The sequence below is a fragment of the Mustela nivalis genome, assembly GCF_964662115.1.
Source record: "Mustela nivalis genome assembly, chromosome: 7".
NCBI classification, from domain to species: Eukaryota; Metazoa; Chordata; class Mammalia; order Carnivora; family Mustelidae; genus Mustela; species Mustela nivalis.
The window spans coordinates 130406528-130424055 of NC_139026.1; the positions used below are offsets into that span (position 1 = coordinate 130406528).

General features: G+C 41.1%; 1 protein-coding gene across 28 annotated transcripts in view; it reads left to right on the forward strand.

The window, feature by feature from the left end:
• The window catches only part of MLLT10 (MLLT10 histone lysine methyltransferase DOT1L cofactor), a 236449-nt gene extending 228674 nt beyond the window's left edge, over positions 1–7775 (forward strand). For all 28 annotated transcript variants that reach the window (XM_082742092.1, XM_082742114.1, XM_082742116.1 and 25 more), the window contains 2 exons: positions 3268–3477; positions 5979–7775. In XM_082742092.1, coding sequence (XP_082598218.1) covers positions 3268–3477; positions 5979–6023 — 255 coding nt within the window. In that variant the 3' untranslated portion in view covers positions 6024–7775. The remainder of the gene's footprint in view (positions 1–3267; positions 3478–5978) is intronic.
• The last annotated feature ends 9753 nt before the right edge of the window (positions 7776–17528 follow it).

Genomic DNA, 17528 nt, shown 5'->3' on the forward strand with positions numbered 1-17528 from the left:
CTCAGTTGGGAGTCTACTTTCCCTCTCCTGTCCCTCCCCTGCTTGTGCTCTCTCTCAAATAATAAATAAAATCTTAAAAAAAAAAAGAATTAAAGTATCAGCTGGGGGAAATAAAGATATTGGTGGTCAGAGGAGAGAAGCAAATGTGGAATAGGTATCTTGGAAGAGAGGACGAATTGACTAAGTGTGTGGTGGGGGAGGGGCGCCTGGCTGGCTCATTTGGTAGAGTGTGCACCTCTTGGGGTTGTAAGTTCAGGCCCCATGTTATTCAAAGTGTGTGGCTCACATGCAGAGATATTTTGGCCCGCGTTGTGTGGTCATAAACTTAAAGCCAGACGGGTTGCTGTATTTGCGCAACTATCTCTAGCTCCATTTCCCTAGCGTACTTCACTGAGTTAGACTGTTCAGAGAATGCACTATTTAATTAGCTCAGAGTTTCAGCCTTTGTTTGTAATTTCTTTCTAAGTATCTGCTCAGGGTGCCTGGCTGGCTTAGTCAGTAGAGTGTGGGACTCCTGCTCTTTTGTGAGGTGAAGCCCCATTTTGGGTGCAGAGATTACTTAAAAAAATCTTTAGGGCACCTGGGTGGCTCATTTTGTTAAGGCTCTGCCTTCAGCTCAGGTCATGATCCTGGGATCCTGGGATTGAGTCCCGCATTGGGCTCCCTGCTCAGTGGGAACCTGCTTCCCCCCCCACCCCCGTATCACTTCCCCCTGCTCCTGCTCTCTCTCATTCTCTCTGTAGGTCTCTCCCTCAGTCTCTCTCAATAAATGAATGAATGAATGAATGATCTTTTAAAAAATTCAAAAAATTGTTATAAATAAGTAAAATATTTCTTCCCATTTTGTTTTACTTTAGTCAAAAATATATTGAAAATACTTGTTTTGATCGTGGATCATCGTTTTCACTGTTACTGTTCTTACAGTGGTAAAAAGATAGTTTGAATATAAATTCTTTAATGCTTGCACTAAAATGTGATCTTGTTTTCTTATCTCTCATCTTTTTTTTTTTTTAAAGATTTTATTTATTTATTTGACAGAGAGAGATTACAAGTAGGCAGAGAGAGAGAGAGAGGAGGAAGCAGGCTCCCTGCTGAGCAGAGAGCCCGATGCGGGACTCGATCCCAGGACCCTGAGATCATGACCTGAGCCGAAGGCAGCAGCTTAACCCACTGAGCCACCCAGGCGCCCTCTTATCTCTCATCTTAATATGAAATACTAAAATATGGTTTATTTGGGGTCCTTCCTCTTAAACAAGATTATTATTAGTAATAGTACATATAGATGACTCATTTCTTTTCTTTTCTTTCTTTCTTTTCTTTTTTTTTTTTTAGAGGTTTTATTTATTTGACACAGAGATAGAGAGTACAAGTAGGCAGAGCAGAGCAGCAGGCTGAGGGAGAGGGAGAAGCAGGCTCTCCGCTGAGCAGGGAGCCCAACATGGGGCTCTATCCCAGGACCCTAGGGATCATGACCTGAGCTGAAGGCAGCTGTTTAATTGACTGAGCCACCCCAGCACCCCAGACATCTCATTTCTAGAACATGATTCGTTAAGGAGGTTTTAGCACACACATTGTTGCTCAGAGACAAGAACTGAAGTGGTTTAAATTCTATCTTTCTTTTGTCAGCCAAGATTGTGGGGTGAAGTTTGTTTGTTTACAAGCGGCACATTTTCTTCTGAGGCATCCTGACTTCTCCCATCTTAAGAAAAATTCATGCTTGACCCCCCTCCCCCCCAATTGCTGCCCTGTTTTTTTGCTTGCTGTCTCCTCCCAGATGGCCTTCGTTCTGCTAACCAGTCAGTGGGCAGTTGTCCTTCTTCCTTGATCTGGCAACAACATTTGACAGAGTTGATCACTCCCTCCTCCTTGAAACACTTTCTTCCCTTACCCTTCAGGAGCCCCGGTTATGGCCATGTTATTCCTGCCCAACCATTCATTCCTCTCTTCACCGCAGCCTCTCACTTTCAGAGTAACCGAGAATTTCAACGATCTCCTCCATTCATAGAGCTTCAAATGCCGTTCTCCAGTCCAGTATTAAATATGTGCAGATGTTACATCTTCAGGCCAGGCCCCTTTCTGGAATTTCAAACTTCTGTATCCAACTGCTTTCTTGATATCTCCACTAGGGTGTTTTGAAATAGACATTTCAAGCATAGTGTGTCCAAAACTGAACTGCTGATCTGTCACAAACCTGCTCCACACAGTTTTGCCTACCTCAGCCAAAGGGAAAACCGATTTGTAGTTGTTCAAGCCCAAAACCTCGCAATCATACTTCACTCTCATCTGATGCTTCCCATTGAATCCATCAAGTCCTGAGTCAGATTGTGTCACACCTTGGCTTAAAACCTTCCCCTTCTTTGCTGTATCACTTTGAGTAAAAGCCAGAGTGTTCTTGGCCCACCACCGTGAGGCCCACATTCTCTCCTTGTCTCCTCCTCGTTCAGTTGTCCTCAGCCTGCCCCTGGTCTCCTTGCTAGTCCTCAGTCACACAGGGATATGCTCCCACATAGCCCCTTAGCCCCGGATGTTTCCTTCTTCCTAGAAACCCCCCCCCCTTTCTCCATATCCACATAGTGAATTCCCTCCTTGCCTCCAACTCTTTGTCCAGTTGAGACCCACCCTGACCTATCTGAGATTTCTACCCCCCCAATACTGTCTCCCACACGTTCCTGTTTACCCTGGTCCTTACCAATAATCATATCTTAATATTTTGTTGGTCTCTCTCTCCGCCTCAGGCTGAGCCCACAGAAGGGCAGAGATTTTCCCCCCGCTGATATGTCTCAGGACAGTGCCTGGCACATAGTAAACACTCAAGAAATCACATACATACTTGCTGCAAAAAATGATCTCATAACTATACCAAGGGCGTACTCTCTGTTGGCATGAATGAGAACTTTAAAAGTTACTTTTTTGTTCCAAGAATTGGGAATGAGAATGGCACATATTCTAAAGTCAGATCCAGATAACTTAATGACTTCCAAGTTGCTGTTGCCCTTAATTATCATGGACAACCTAATTTGATTAGGTCTCCTGTATTTGTTTGCCCTGTTTTGAAAAGAAGCCATTCACTAGTAATACTGACACTTTATAATAGATGGTTATAGTATATTTTTCCAGATAAAGTACTATTTTCTTTCTTAGTGTATATGTGACTTATATTTAAATATCTCCTATTAAAGTAAAGAAGAAAATAGAAAAGTCAGGCTTTACTGACTGCTGAATTCTGGGACTGGGAGCTCATCTTCTCCCACATGTTCTCGACCTCAGGAGCAGCATCAGGCCCTCCTGTACCAGTTAATGCAGCAGCACCACCACCAGCAGCACCACCCGCCGGAACTGCAGCAGCTCCAGATCCCCGGGCCCACGCAGATCCCCATCAACAACCTGCTGGCAGGAGCTCAGGCGCCGCCCCTCCACCCAGCTACCACCAACCCATTTCTTACCATCCACGGCGACAATGCCAGTCAGAAAGTAACAGTAAGTGTCTTTGCTCTGTCTTACCTAGTGAAATCATAAAAAGAAATTTACTGAGGAATCAGAGATGACTGTCTCTTTAGCTTTTCTCTCTTATTTAAAAAAAGTATATTATTCCCCTGATAACTTCTTCTTAAAACCAGTTGCTTCAGCAGCTGGATATTGTAAACATGAAGGATCCAAGCCAATTTATACAGCCCCTGAAGTACATTAGTTTAAATTTGTGCATATGGTTTGAAGTACATGTTATAATTTACCGAATTGGAAATGAAAATGTGTATTTTAGTTATAGTAAGGGGTATGGGACAGTCCATTCAAAAGATAGTAGTTGGTGCTTTTTGATGAACTTTGGTTCCATTAATTTGTTTAATTATAGATTCAATCTAGATAATTTTGGAATATTTTTATTATTTTGCTTTAAAGTACTTTATAAAACTGAATTATGCTTATAATAAAATTAATATATAAAATTTTAGGGCACTCCAGTTACTTTGCCAAATTAATTTTAAAAAGAAACTAAATCATAATGACATAATTATTATTACAGAAATATTACACAATTACATAAATACATAATTACATAATTGTAATGGATTAAATTATTAATTTCATTAAAGTGATAGCCTCTTAGCCTTTCAATATACCAGTTAAGATACATTAAAAATGGATTCAGGAACAGTGTATTATACATATAGTAGCACACATTTTAAGGCTGTTTCTTTCTATTAATTATCCCCTTCAATTAGCTCTTCTTTACTGGAGTGTAAGTATTTCCCCTAAATTCGAGTTCAGGGCAGAGCCCTCTCAGAGGAAGGATATTGGGATACAGAATGGAGACTGGATGTCCAGAAAAGGAAGAAGGGAAAGAATGAGGGGGCAGACTTGGCAAATCACAGTGTGAAAAGTCACAATGTTTGCTATTTCCCATTACTTTAAAAGCTTGCTGTTTACTGCGCTGTGAGTCTTCAGAAACTTGAGTTTGTACTGAGAAACAAGTTGGTTCAAAATGCAGGATTAATTGGTTTTCATTAACTCTTCAATGCTTTGTTTGCCCCCTGCCTCTGATTGTGAGTACTACCATCACTGTCATAAAGCTAGTCACCTCCCCAGTGTTGTACAGATGTGGGAAATCTCTGTGAATCTGTATTAATTTAGGGACTTTTAATACTGTTTTTTTCTTGCATTAAAAAGCAAACTATAGGCATACCTTGGAGATAGTGCAGATTCAGGTCCACACTACTGCAGTAAAGCAAATACTATAATAAAGTGAGTCAGATGAATGTTTTTATTTCCCAGTGTATATAAAAATTATGTTTACATTATACTGAAGGTAGTCTGTCAAGTGTGCAATAGTGTAATAGCTAAAAAAAACCAAAGCTCATACCTTAATTTAAAAATACTTTTTATTGCTAAAAAAAAAAAATGCGCTGACCATCTTCTGAGCATTCAGAGAGTTGTAATCACTGATCACAGATCCCTGTAACAAATATAATAATGAAAGAGTTTGAAATAGTGTAAGAATGACTTAGTGTGCCTGGATGGCTCAGTGGGTTAAGCCTCTGCCTTAGGCTCAGGTCATGATCTCAGGGTCCTGGGATCAAGCCTCGAATTGGGCTCTCTGCTCAGCAGGGAACCTGCTTCCCCTTCTCTCTCTGCCTGTTGCTCTGCCTACTTGTGATCTCTCTCTCTGTCAAATAAGTAAATAAATAAATCTTGGGAAAAAAAATAACGTGACACAGAGATACAAATTGATCAAATGCTATTGGAAAGGTAGTACCAGTAGACTTGCTTGACACAAGGTTGCCACCAACCTTCAGTTTGGGGGAAAATTCAGTGGAGTGATCCACAATAAAATGAGGTGTGCCTGTATTTACAAGCTCCCTTTTCCTGACTGATACAGGATGGAATGTGTTTTTTAATGGAAAACTATAATAATAAATAAGAACAAAATGAGCAGTATTAAGTACCTAATGGGAGAAAAGCAAGACTGGGAAATTATATTTATGTGTACCCCACCATGTGCCAGGCGTCTTTGTTAGATTACAATAGTATATGTGATTTCAGTCTCGAGGGACTTTATTTTTATAGATTAGTAAAAGGAGACTCAAAGAGGTTAAAGCTTAAGAGACAAATGGCACATGTGGGATCAGAACCCATGACTTTGTTAGTCCAAAAAAATTCATTTTCTCCAATACCATGTTACTGCTTTTGTGGAGAAGTCAATTTGGGGGATGATTTCTCCATCCGTTCTCTGAGTTCTGTCCTTCAGATGGCCCTTCTGTCTTTGTAACTGCTGAGGTTAATAGAAAGCAGATAATAATGTTTACCAGTAAACTCATGTCTTTCCTATTGTGCTGAAAAGCAGTTGTGCCAACTTGTAGAAAAAAATGAAGTCACTATATATACCATCTTATTTCTATTATAATTCCAGTTTAAGAGACGAGTACCACAAGCATGGGCCATGTGTTCATTTACATAATGCCTTTGATTTTGTTTAACTGCAGAGACTTAGTGATAAAACTGGGCCTGTCACTCAAGAGAAAAGTTGACACTTGAGAAACCTCTAGATCGCCTCTCCTGCTGCTCTAGCACTTCCTCTGGCTGCCATTGCAGCCCTCCTACACCTATGAAGAAATGCGACAAGAAATGAACTGCACAACAAAGGATTAATTGCCGCAAGGACTTTCTTGTAAGGCTTTGATTAATTTTCTTGTTGCTTTGTTGCACTGAAATGGAATTCCCATATATCCCCCATCCCTCAACCCAGATTTTTTTGAACTTTGAAAAAAAAAATTTAATAACTAACTTTTGTCAATGAAATAATTACATGCAATGAGTTTATCAACCTAAGAGGAATTTAATGTAGTTGGTGCACAACTAATTTTGTTATAAATTGGAGAGATGAACAGCAAAACTAAAGAGTTGTTCCATTTATAAACTTTGATTTTGTTGTACCAGTTAGAATATGAAATACAGTCTTTTGTTTGGGTTACAGTATGCTCGCTCTGTGAGTCAGATCTTAAGACAAATTTTAAGGAACTGTCCAATATCTTCTATTGGAGTTTTATCGGTTAAGTATTGCAAATTAATAGGTCATCAACTGGGACTTGGCAATCTTTGTTATAAAAATTTTCTTTATAATGGGATTTGGCCAATTTTGGTAATCAAGTTAGGATGATAACGTCTGCTTCTGCTAAAGGTAATTTTCTTTTGCTAAATACTTTTTTTTTTTTTTTTTTAAATATAAAGTGCTAAGACCTACTCATATTTTAAAGTAACTACTCATATTTTGAGTTAAGTGAGTTCTAAGGCTGCTGGGGGAACCAGATCAATTCAAAGCGAAAGATATCTTTCAGAAAGAGGGGCCACTCTGGAAACTGCTGGTCGGGTTTGGCCTGAATCAAGTGCCTGTTAGTACCTCCGTTGTGTTGAAATGGCTCTAGACAGCTGAGCTTGCACTACCGTCAGTCCTTGTGAGTAAGTAGTAGGGATAGTCAGTGTTGCACCAGCAGCCTTCCCCATGGTTCTGCCTTTATTAAAAACTTTCTATGCCACTGTAGATAGCTCAGGCAAAACTATTACCTGGGTATTTATCCACTAATGAGTCACAAGAAAAATGAGTGGATTTGGTAAGAATTTTTTTTTTTTAAATTTAAACAACTTTTCATTTACTGACAGTGATTTCAAACAAATAAGTAAAACAAGTACAGTTCCTGAAACAGGTGAAATTTGTATTTACAGTCCTTATACTTTGGTAGCTACACTCCTGGCGTGACAGTATGGCAGAGTATAAATTGAACAATTGGGGATGTAATCATTGAACTGTTCTTAAATGTGTGAATTATTAGTGGAAAAGACCCAGCTGTAATTAGACCTCCACTGTGTACTTAGCTGGAAGAACATGTTAATTCTGCAATATGTCTCTTGGTTAAACATTGCACAGTTCTTACCTCATTTCTGTAAATAAGGTTTTGTGAATCTGTTTTGTATTGTGAAAAATTCATAAGATAACATTGATATTTTGATTTGTAATATTTCTAATTGGTAGATTTAATTGAAAAGTAAAATTAATTTATTTTTATATGTTCAGGGGAATTTTAAAGAAAGTCAAATCTTTTGTAGATAATTAAAAAAATCGGTGTGGTTTATTTTACTTATTTAACCCACTGGTTGTTATTCTGTAACAATTTGTATAAATGGTAAATTTTGAATGTGTTGTTATTTTACCTAGATGTAAAATTCCACATGTATTAAAGAAAATGTACAAAGTTTTTGTTAATAAAATTTAATAATGTTTATAACTCTGTGCCATTCCTTTTTCCAGTTTTATTAAGATAAAATTGGTATACAGTAAGCTTAAGGTATACAATATAATGATTTGGCTTATTTTTATTATGAAATGATCATGACAGTAAGTCTAGTTAACCTCCATCATCTCGTGCAGATACATAAACAGTAGAATGAAGAAAAAGTTTTTTCCTTTGTGATGAGAACTCTTAGTATTTATTCTTTTAACAACTTTCAAATTATCATAGAAGCAGTGTTAACTGTCTTCATGTTGTACATTACATCCTAGTACTGATTTAATTTTTAATTGGACATTTTTACCTTTTGACCACATTCATCCAGTTCTCTCTCATCCTAGCCCCCACCCTCTGGTAACTGCAAATCTGATCTTTATGAGTTAGTTTTTTTTATCTCTCTCTCACTTTCTCTCTTATTTAATAGATTGCACATATGTGATCATGCAGTGTCTGTCTATCTCTGTCTAACTTATTTCACTTAGCACAGTGCCCTCAAACAGCAGGATTTCCTTCTTTATGCCATATGTGGAGTGTGTGTGTGTGTGTGTGTGTGAACACCACAACCTCTTTATACGTTCATGTATTAGTGGACATTCAGGTTGTTTCCATGTCGTGGCTATTGTGAATAAATGCTGCAGGGAACATGGGAACATTGTCTCTCTGACAATGTTTTTATTTCCTTCAGATACGTTACCAAAGGTAGGAATGCTGGATCATAGAGTACTTCTGTTTTTAACTTTCTGAGGAGCCTCCGTGCTGTTTTCCACAGTGGCTGTACCTGTTTGCATTCCCACCAACAGTGCGCAAGCGTTTCCTTTTCTCCATTTTCTCACCAGCATATTATCTCTTGTCTTAATAATGGCCTTTCTAACATGTGTGAGGTGATACTTCACTGTGGTTTTCTTTTGCATTTGATGATTAGTGATGTTGAGCACCTTTTCATGTACCTTTTGGTCATGTGTATCTTCTTGGGAAAAAACGTCTATTTTGGGTCCCTGGCCCATCTTTTAACTGGATTATTTGGGGGGGGTGTGCGTGCTTGCACTCTCGAGTGGTATGAGTTCTTTATATACTTTGGATATTAATACCTTATCTGATAAATGGTTTGCAAATAATTTTTCCCATTCCATAGGTTGTCTTTTCATTTTACTGATGGTTTCTTTTGCTGTGCAGAAAGTTTTTATTTTGATATCGTCTCACTTTTTAAAAATTTTATTGCTTGTACTTGCTTTGGGTTTCATACCCAAAGAAATCATTGCCAAGACCCGTGTCAGGGTTTGTTTTTTGTTTTTTTTCCCCCATGTTTTCTTTTAGGAGTTTTACAGTTTCTGGTCATACATTTAATGTCATTAGTTCAAGTGATTTTTTTTTGTGAGTTGTGCTAAGATAGGCATTCAGTTTCACCATTTTACACATGAATGTCCAATTTCCCTAATACCATTATTGAAGAAACTGTCTTTTCTTCATTGAGTATTCTTGGCTCCTCTGTGAAATACTAGTTGACTGTATATGTTTGGTTTTATTTCTGGGCTGTTTTTTTTTTTTTTTTTTAATCTCTGTGACATTGGTCTCTGTATCCATTTTTAGGCCATCCATGCTGTTTTGATGATCATATGGTTAAATGATATAGCTTGATATCAGGAAGTATGATGCTCCCCACTTTGTTCTTTTTCAAGATTGCTTTGACTATTCAGGGTCCTTTATGGTTAAATACGGATTTTAGAATTTTCTTTTCTACTTCTATAAAAATGCCATTGGAATTTTGATATGGATCATACTGAATCTGTATGTGGTTTTGGTTCATATGGACATTTTAACAATATTCTTCTAATCTATGAATTGTTCTTTCCATTTATTTTGTCTTCTTTCTTTCATCAGTGTCTTGTAGTTTACAGTATAGAGAACTTTTATTTCTTTTGTTAAATTTATGCTTAAGTATTTATGCATAAATACTTAAGTTTTTGATGCTGTTGTCAATAGGATCATTTTATTTATTTCTTTTTCAGATAATTCGTTGTTAGTGCATAGAAATGCTACTGATTTTTTTTTTTTTTTTTTTTTTAAGTGAGAGAGTATGTGTGCGTGTGAGTTGCAGGGGAGGGGCAGAGGGAGAGAGAGAATCTTAAACAGGCTTCTTGCCCAGCGTGGAGCCTCATGTGGGCCTCAGTCTCATGACCTGAGCTGAAATCGAGTCAGACGCTTAACCGACTGAGCCATCCAGGCACCCTGAAATGCTACTGTTTTTTGTGTGTTAATTTTGTATCCTGTAACTTCACTGAATTCATTGATTGGATCTAATAGTTTTTGGTGCAGTCTAGGATGCTCAATACTATGTTGAACAGGAGTGGTGAGAGTGGGCATCTTTGTCCTGTTCCTATTCTTAGAAGAAAAGCTTTCAACTTGTTGCCATTGCATCTGATTTTAGCTATGGACTTGTCATTTATGGCCTTTATTAAGTTGAGATACATTTCTTCTATACAGAATTAGTTGAGTTTTTATCACAAATGGATGTTAAATTTTGCTACTTTTTCTGACTCATATAACCTTGAGGTGGTATATGATTTTTTTTTCATTCTATTAATGTGATGTATCACATTGACTGATGTATAATATATGTCGAACCATCCTAGGTATAAAACCCACTGGATCATAATGAATTTCTTCTTTTTTTTTTTTTATGGTGAATGATCTGTTGAATTAGGTTTGCTAGTATTTCTAGTATTTGCATCTATATTCATCAGGGATATTGCAGTTTTTTGTTTATTTGTTTGTTTTCCTGTAGTGTTCTTTCTGGCTTTGGTAGCAGGGTGATGCTGGTCTCATAAAATGAATTTGAGAGCACTCCTTCCCCCCTTTTTGGGAAAGAGTTTGAGAAGGATTGTTGTTGTTGTTGTTGTTGTTGTTTTAAGATTTTATTTATTTGACAGAGAGATCATAAGTAGGCAGAGCAACAGGCAGAGAAAGAGGAGGAAGCAGGCTCCCTGCTGAGCAGAGAGAGAGCCCAGTGCAGCACTCAATCCCAGGACCTGAGATCATGGCCCTAACTGAGGAAAGAGGCTTGACCCACTGAGCCACCCAAGCACCCCAATTCTTTTAAATACTTGGTAAAATTCACTAGTGAAGCCAGTTGGTCCTGGACTTTTCTTTGTTTTGAGATCTTTGATAAGTGAGTCAATCTTACCAGTGATTGGGCTGTTTTTTATTTCTTTTTGATTCGGTCTTGGTAGATTTTATGTTTCTGGGAATTTTTCCATTTCTTCTAGGTTGTCCAGTTTGTGGCATCATAATAGCTTCTTACAACTCTTTGATTTCTGTGGTGTCAGTTGTAATGTCTTTTTCATAATTGTGTTGAATTGGGTCTCCTCTCTTTTTTTCTTGGTTAATCTAGCTAAGTTTGTGAGTTTTGTTTATCTTTTCAAAGAACCATCTTGCAGTTTTGTTCATTTTTTCCCGTTGCTTTCCTGTTCTCTGTTTCATTTATTTCTGTGCTAATCTTTATTATTTCCTTCCTTCTGCTAAATTTGGGCTCTGTTCTTTTTCTAGTTCCTTAAGGCATAGAGTGAGGGTGTTTATTTGAGATCTCTGTTTCTGATGTAAGTATTTACTGCTATTAACTTACCTCTTAGAACTGCTTTTGCTGCATCCTATAAGTTTTGGTATGTTCTATTTCCTTTTTTATTTCAAGCTGCTTTTGTCTCTCCTTTGGGGGTGTCTGTGGGTCAGTTGGTTAAGCATCTGACTCTTGATCTCAGCTCAGGTCTTGATCTTGGTTGTGAGTTCAAGCCCCATGTTGGCCCCCACACTAGGCATGGAGCCTACTTACAAAATAAATAAATAAAAGTAATTTATCCTTTGAATCATTGGTTATTCAGGAGAGTATTATGTAATTTCCATATATTTGTGAGTTTTCCAGTTTTTTTTTCCTGTTAATTTCTAGTTTATTCTCTAGTTGATCAGAGAATATACTTGGTATGACTTTAGTCTTCTTGAATTTGCTGAGACTTGTCTTGTGGCCCAACATATCCTATGTCCTAGGAAATGTTCCATGTGTGCCTCAGAAGCATGTATGTTCTGCTGTTGTCAGAAATTTCTTCATAGGTCTGTTAGGTCCATTTGTTCTATTATGTTGTTCAAATCTGCTGTTTTCCTTATTGATTCTTTGTCTGAATTACCATCTATGTTGACGCTGGGATAGTAAAGTCCCCAATTATTATTGTACTGCTGTTTATTTCTCCTTTTAGCTCTGTTAGCTTTTGCTTTTTATGTTTAATCCATTTAATGTCAAAAATATGACATTATAGTTTACATATTTTTGTATATTCAGTAATGAGCTTATTGTCACAGATACTCTTCCTGTTTGCTTTTTAACTTTTAAACTAGAGTTGTAAGTAAATTTCATACCACTGTGACCATATTATAGAACCTTTGACTATATATTAACCATTGCCAATGAGTTTTATACTACCTTTCAGTGCTTTCATGTTAACTAGTATCCTTTTATTTCCACTCACGGAACTCTCTTTACTATTTGTTACAAGGCTGGTGGTACAAGTGGTGATGCATTCCCTCCACTTTTGTTTGTTGTAAAAAGTCTTTCTCCTTCATTTCTGAAGGACAGAACTTTGGACTGATGGTTCTGTTTCATTATTTTAAATATGTCACTCTATTCTCTCCTGGCCTGAAATGTTTCCTTTGAAAAATCTGTCTGTAGTCTTAAGGGGTTTCTGTAGCTTCTCTGTTATGTAACTTCTCTCTTTCTTTTTATTGCTTTCAGAATTCTTTCTTTGGGTTTGACTTCTAGTAGTTTAGTCATAATGTGTTTTGGGATAGCCCTACGCAGGTTCAACCAATTTGGCATTCTTTGGGTCTCATGGATCTGGATGTTCATTTCTCTCCCCAAGTTTGGGAAGTTCCAGCCATTAACATATGCTTTCTGTCCCTTTCTCTTCCTCTTCTCCTGGAATTCTCATAATGTGAATATTGTTGTATTCCAAAATTCCCATAGATATTCTTTACTCTTTTTCATTCTTTTTTCTTTTTCTCAGTCTGAATAATTTTTAATTTTTTTTTATTTTTTAAAAAACATTTTATTTATTTGACAGAGACCACAAGTAGGCAGAGAGGCAGGCAGAGAGTGAGAGAGAAGCAGGCTCCCCACTGAGCAGAGAGCCTGATACGGGACTTGATCCCCAGGAGCCTGAGATCATGACCTGAGCCAAAGGCAGCAGCTCAACCCACTGAGCCACCCAGGTGCCCTCAGTCTGAATAATTTTGAATGTCCTGTCTTCTAGGTCACTGATACTTTCTCCTGCTTTTGAAGCTCTCTGTTGAGTTCTTCCAGTCATCACGTTTTTAAGCAGGATTTGATTTTGTTGTTTTTTAATAGTTCTATTTCTTTGTCAAATGTTTTTTAAATTAATTTTTTATTTTTTTTATTAACATACAATGTATTATTAGCTCTAGGGGTACATCTCTGGAATTGCCAGGTTTACACACTTCACAGCACTCACCATAGCACTTACATTCCCCAATGTCCATAACACCACCACCCTGTCCCTATCTTTGTCAAACTTTTTATTTTGCTCATGCATTGTTTCCCTAATATTTGGTCTTTGTGTGTTCTTGTGAGTTCACCAAAGTTTAAGTATTATTCTCAATTTTTCGACAGATCATAGATCCCTGTTTCTTTAAGGTCAGTTATTAGAGTTTTATTAGTTTTCTTTGGCAGATCATGTTGACCTGAGATTTGTGATCTTTATTCCTGACATTGGTATCTATGCATGTGAGTAAGTAGTCTCCTTTTCTGGGCCTTACAGGTTCACTCAGGCAGAAACCGTTCACCAGACAGCTCACTTTAGGTTTCTGAATGTGTCTGCTGGCAAAGTCCAGCTGTAAGGCCTAATATGTGGGTCCTATTTTGGGTGACGCCATTGCCTTAGCCCTGAGGTCAGGAGTGGGGCTCCCGGGGTGCTGTAGGATGGCCTCCACTGTTGCCTGGGTTCTCCGGTAAGACTTTCTAGACAGTCAGGCCTGGGTGTTACGCTCAGTAGTAGATGGGGTAAGTCGAAGTTGGCGTCCTGGCCCAGTGCAGCAGAACAGGCCATAGGGCCTGCGGGGCTCGCTGGAGAACCTGATCAGGCAAGATCATGCGCTGAATTCTCTGGCTAGGCAGGGCTGCTGGTTTTGCTCTGCAGACCGGGAAACCACAGATGTCCTGTTGAAGGGCCACACTATAAGTAGGGATGGGGAATGTGACTTCTGTGTGCTCTGCTCCGGCTCCTTAGTTGGGTGTCTGAGGGCTGTTTTCAGCAGTGGGCGTGGCTACTAATTTCCCCACCTGAGTGGAGGGGTAGAACTGGCTCCAAGATCGCAAGACTTTTTCTGGTCTTGACTCCAGCCATCTGGTGTCCCAAGGTCTCTCGCTGAATGGGGCTGCCGGATTTGTCCTGGGGTCAATCAGGACTGCCTGGAGGGTGGAGGGTGCTTTCCCGGCTTTCTGTTAAGGTGTACTGTAGGGACTGTATTCAGTCATGGGTGGGCCTGGGCCCCGCTGGAGCCCGTGGCAGTCACGCTCCCGAGTGTTCCCTCGGGCGGTCTAGTTGGAAGGTCCGGAAGCTACTCTCAGCCCTGGGCGGGGCTAAGCTCTCCTGCCTGGGCGGAGCCAGGTCTTGACTCAAGCCAATCTCCTCCCCAGGTACCACTTTTGGGGGATGATCAGCTGTGCCTGCTGTCCTCTCTGGTTGAAGCATTTCTGGGTTACACAGGTTCCAGGTGTTGCGGCCAGACTCTGGTCACGTGACGGGGGCTCTATATAGCCGGGGCGGGCCTGTGAGTGAGCGCTCTTTCCTGGGCCGCGGAGACTAGGCCGTCTCCGGTCAGGCGCCTAGGAGCGGCGCTCAGCGGTGGGGGGAGCTGTAAGTTGGCTCCACGGCCCGAGTGGGCAGAGCGGCTCCGACCGAGGCTCCTGGTCAGATGGCAGCTCTGCGGAGAGCAAAGGCGCTGGCTGGGACGACTCGTCAGGCTGGCAGGTAAGGACTTGGTGTGTCAAGATCCCAGTCCTGGGGGCTGCCAGGGCGTCCCCCTTTCTCCGTCAGATTCCAAGCGCTTGAGCCGAACAGACTCCTCCGCAGTCCCCTCGCGTTGGAAGTGGAGTAGAGGTTTCCGTGAAGTGACCCAGGGTGCTGGGGCGGGGGGCTGCATGAGGGAACCAGAGGCTCGGGGGAGACCCCGGAGCGGTGCTGTGCTGGCCTGCGGGGCGGGGCGGGGTGGGGGGCGCCCCTAAGGCTCTGACCTTCCAAGGCTGGCTCTCCCGGCCTCTCGGGGGGCAGGGGTTACTTCAGCCTCGCCCCACATTCTAGGATTCTCTCAGTGGTGTCTTCTTCCAGAGGAACTGGTTGTTTTGGGAGCCGGGAGTGAACTCCCGCCGGTGCCAGGGCTCTGTGTCCGTCTTGTGTGGAGAGAATGAAGGCCCTGAGGACCGCTGGCGCCGCCTGGGGCGGTTATTCTGCGGGGCTGCGGCTGTGCTCTGTGCTCTGGAGGGTTCCTCCTGGAGTTAACCTAGTTTTGCTCTGGAGTCCACTCGATATGCCACGTGGGAACTGCTGCCGCGCTGACCGACCTGGTGTCTAACTCTCAGAACGTCCTTAGCGCATTGTGAAAACTGCTGTACTGCAGAGGAGAGGAAAGGAATTACAGTGGAGATACAGGGAAATAAATTCCAGACGCGATAATTAGCTGGAGCACCTTAATAAAGCAGCACTCCTACCTCGTAAAGACGGAATTCCTCCTCGTGTAGTTAGCTTTGACCGGAGTCCTCTCAGTGAAGGAGAAATTCAACCGCCCTCGCTGGTTCCTGGATCTCGGTGTGCATGGGAATCACCTGTGGAGCTCCGCAGGTGCCCCGACTTCACCCGGCGCCCCGGAGCGGAGTGCGGGGGGGGGGGGGTCTGTGTGACGTGCCCCAGGCACCGGGGTCGAGGAAACCAGGGAAACCGGCTCTGGGCTTTGAACTGTACTAAAGGATTAAGTCTGGGTTCCCAGAGAGAATTCCTCTTCTGTACACAAATGGAAAACACCTGACTCTGGAAAGCCCTGTCTCTGGCAGCACTGAGGAAGGTCTCTGCTCTGTAATGACAGATGGCTGATCACCAACTCCTGCCCGTTTCTCACTCTTGGGAGGGATCTGGACAAAACCGGACTCAGCCATGCAAGTTTTCTTTTTGGAAAAGTGTGTTATTCACCTTGGCCAATTATTTGCATCGTGTGTTAGGGTCACTACTCAGGCGTTTATGTCTTGCTAATTTACTTGAGGCACTGGGTGCCTGCGGCAGCTGCACCGCCAAGCGCACCCGGTTTTTGGACAGCGGCTCTGTGGTTCTGTGTGGCGGTCAGATTCTGGCTCTGAGGAGTTTCCGGGGAGCTACCGCTCCTTCCCCAGCACTTGACCCTTGGAATAGGGCGCTGTGCTTGGAAATAGGTTTCTATCAGCTAGTTCCTCCTGGACGTCTGTGCAGAAGTCCTGTGGGTGTGTGACTAGTGTCACAGGTCAAGAGCAAGTGTTGAGAATGAATGCCAAGAAAAACAAGTGGCCGGCATGTTTTCTTAAGCTCTCTGTCAACCAAGCAAATGTAGGATCATTGTAACCCAGATTCTCCCTGAAATAGGCAGGACAGGCCCCTAGAATTGTAGGCAAATGGTGCCTCCCGTAAAATGTAATTCTGCTTTTAAAAGTAGGGGCTTATGTTTTGGATTTTTGAACTCTCAATGAGAACAGTACCATTAACCTTAGTTTTATTTCCTGAAAATGAAACATACATGGATGGCACCGTCTTTTTGTGTAAATGGAACAAGGCCTTTCAAAATGAAGTCATCGTGACCTTTTGTAAGCATTTGAAAGCTGTTACATTTTAATTTTAATTTATTTTTAAAAAACATTTTATTTGACAGAGACCTCAAGAGAGAGCACAAACAGGGGGAGTGAGAGAAGGAGGAGCAGGAGCCCCATGCAGGGCTCGATCCCGGGACCCTGGGATCATGACCTGAGGTGAAGGCAGACACTTAACCACTGAGTCGCCCAGGGGCCCCAGCTGTTATATTTTTAAGTAATTTTACCTTGTTAAAAATTTATGCCAACTGTTCCTCATTCCTCACCTTGCTCTTGGCATCAAAAGAAATATCTCTTTCATACCGATAGCTGAATGTTTACAGTAGTTTAAGAACAGCTCAGATGATTGTGAAGCGTGTGTGTCTTTTGATTGTAAATGTGGTCACCGGCCAGGTTTGGCAGGCCTGTCTGAGGAGCAAACCTTTCCACACATTGTCACTCCCTGTGGTTGGTTTCCCCTGCTTCAGTATGGCCTGGGCTCCCTCCGCTCAAGCTGCGGGGAGCACCAGCAGTTGGTGAACAAGTACGAACAGCGCCCTCAAGGTGCTTATAATCCACTTAAGTGCTGCCCCGAACAGATTTGTTTAAATTACCAGTTGTCATGACTTTTCCAAAAATTTGGAAACTAGAAAAAGAAAGGAAATGTTACACTTACTGCATCATTCTACTGGCAATTTTTAAAATTAATTTTTAATTTTTTTTATTAATATATAATGTATTATTAACCGCGGGGGTTCAGGTATGTGAATCGCCAGGTTTACACACTTCACAGCACTCACATACCTTCCCCAATGTCCATAACCCCACCACCCTCTCCCGAACCCCCTTCCCCCAGCAACCCTCAGTTTGTTTTGTGAGATTAAGTG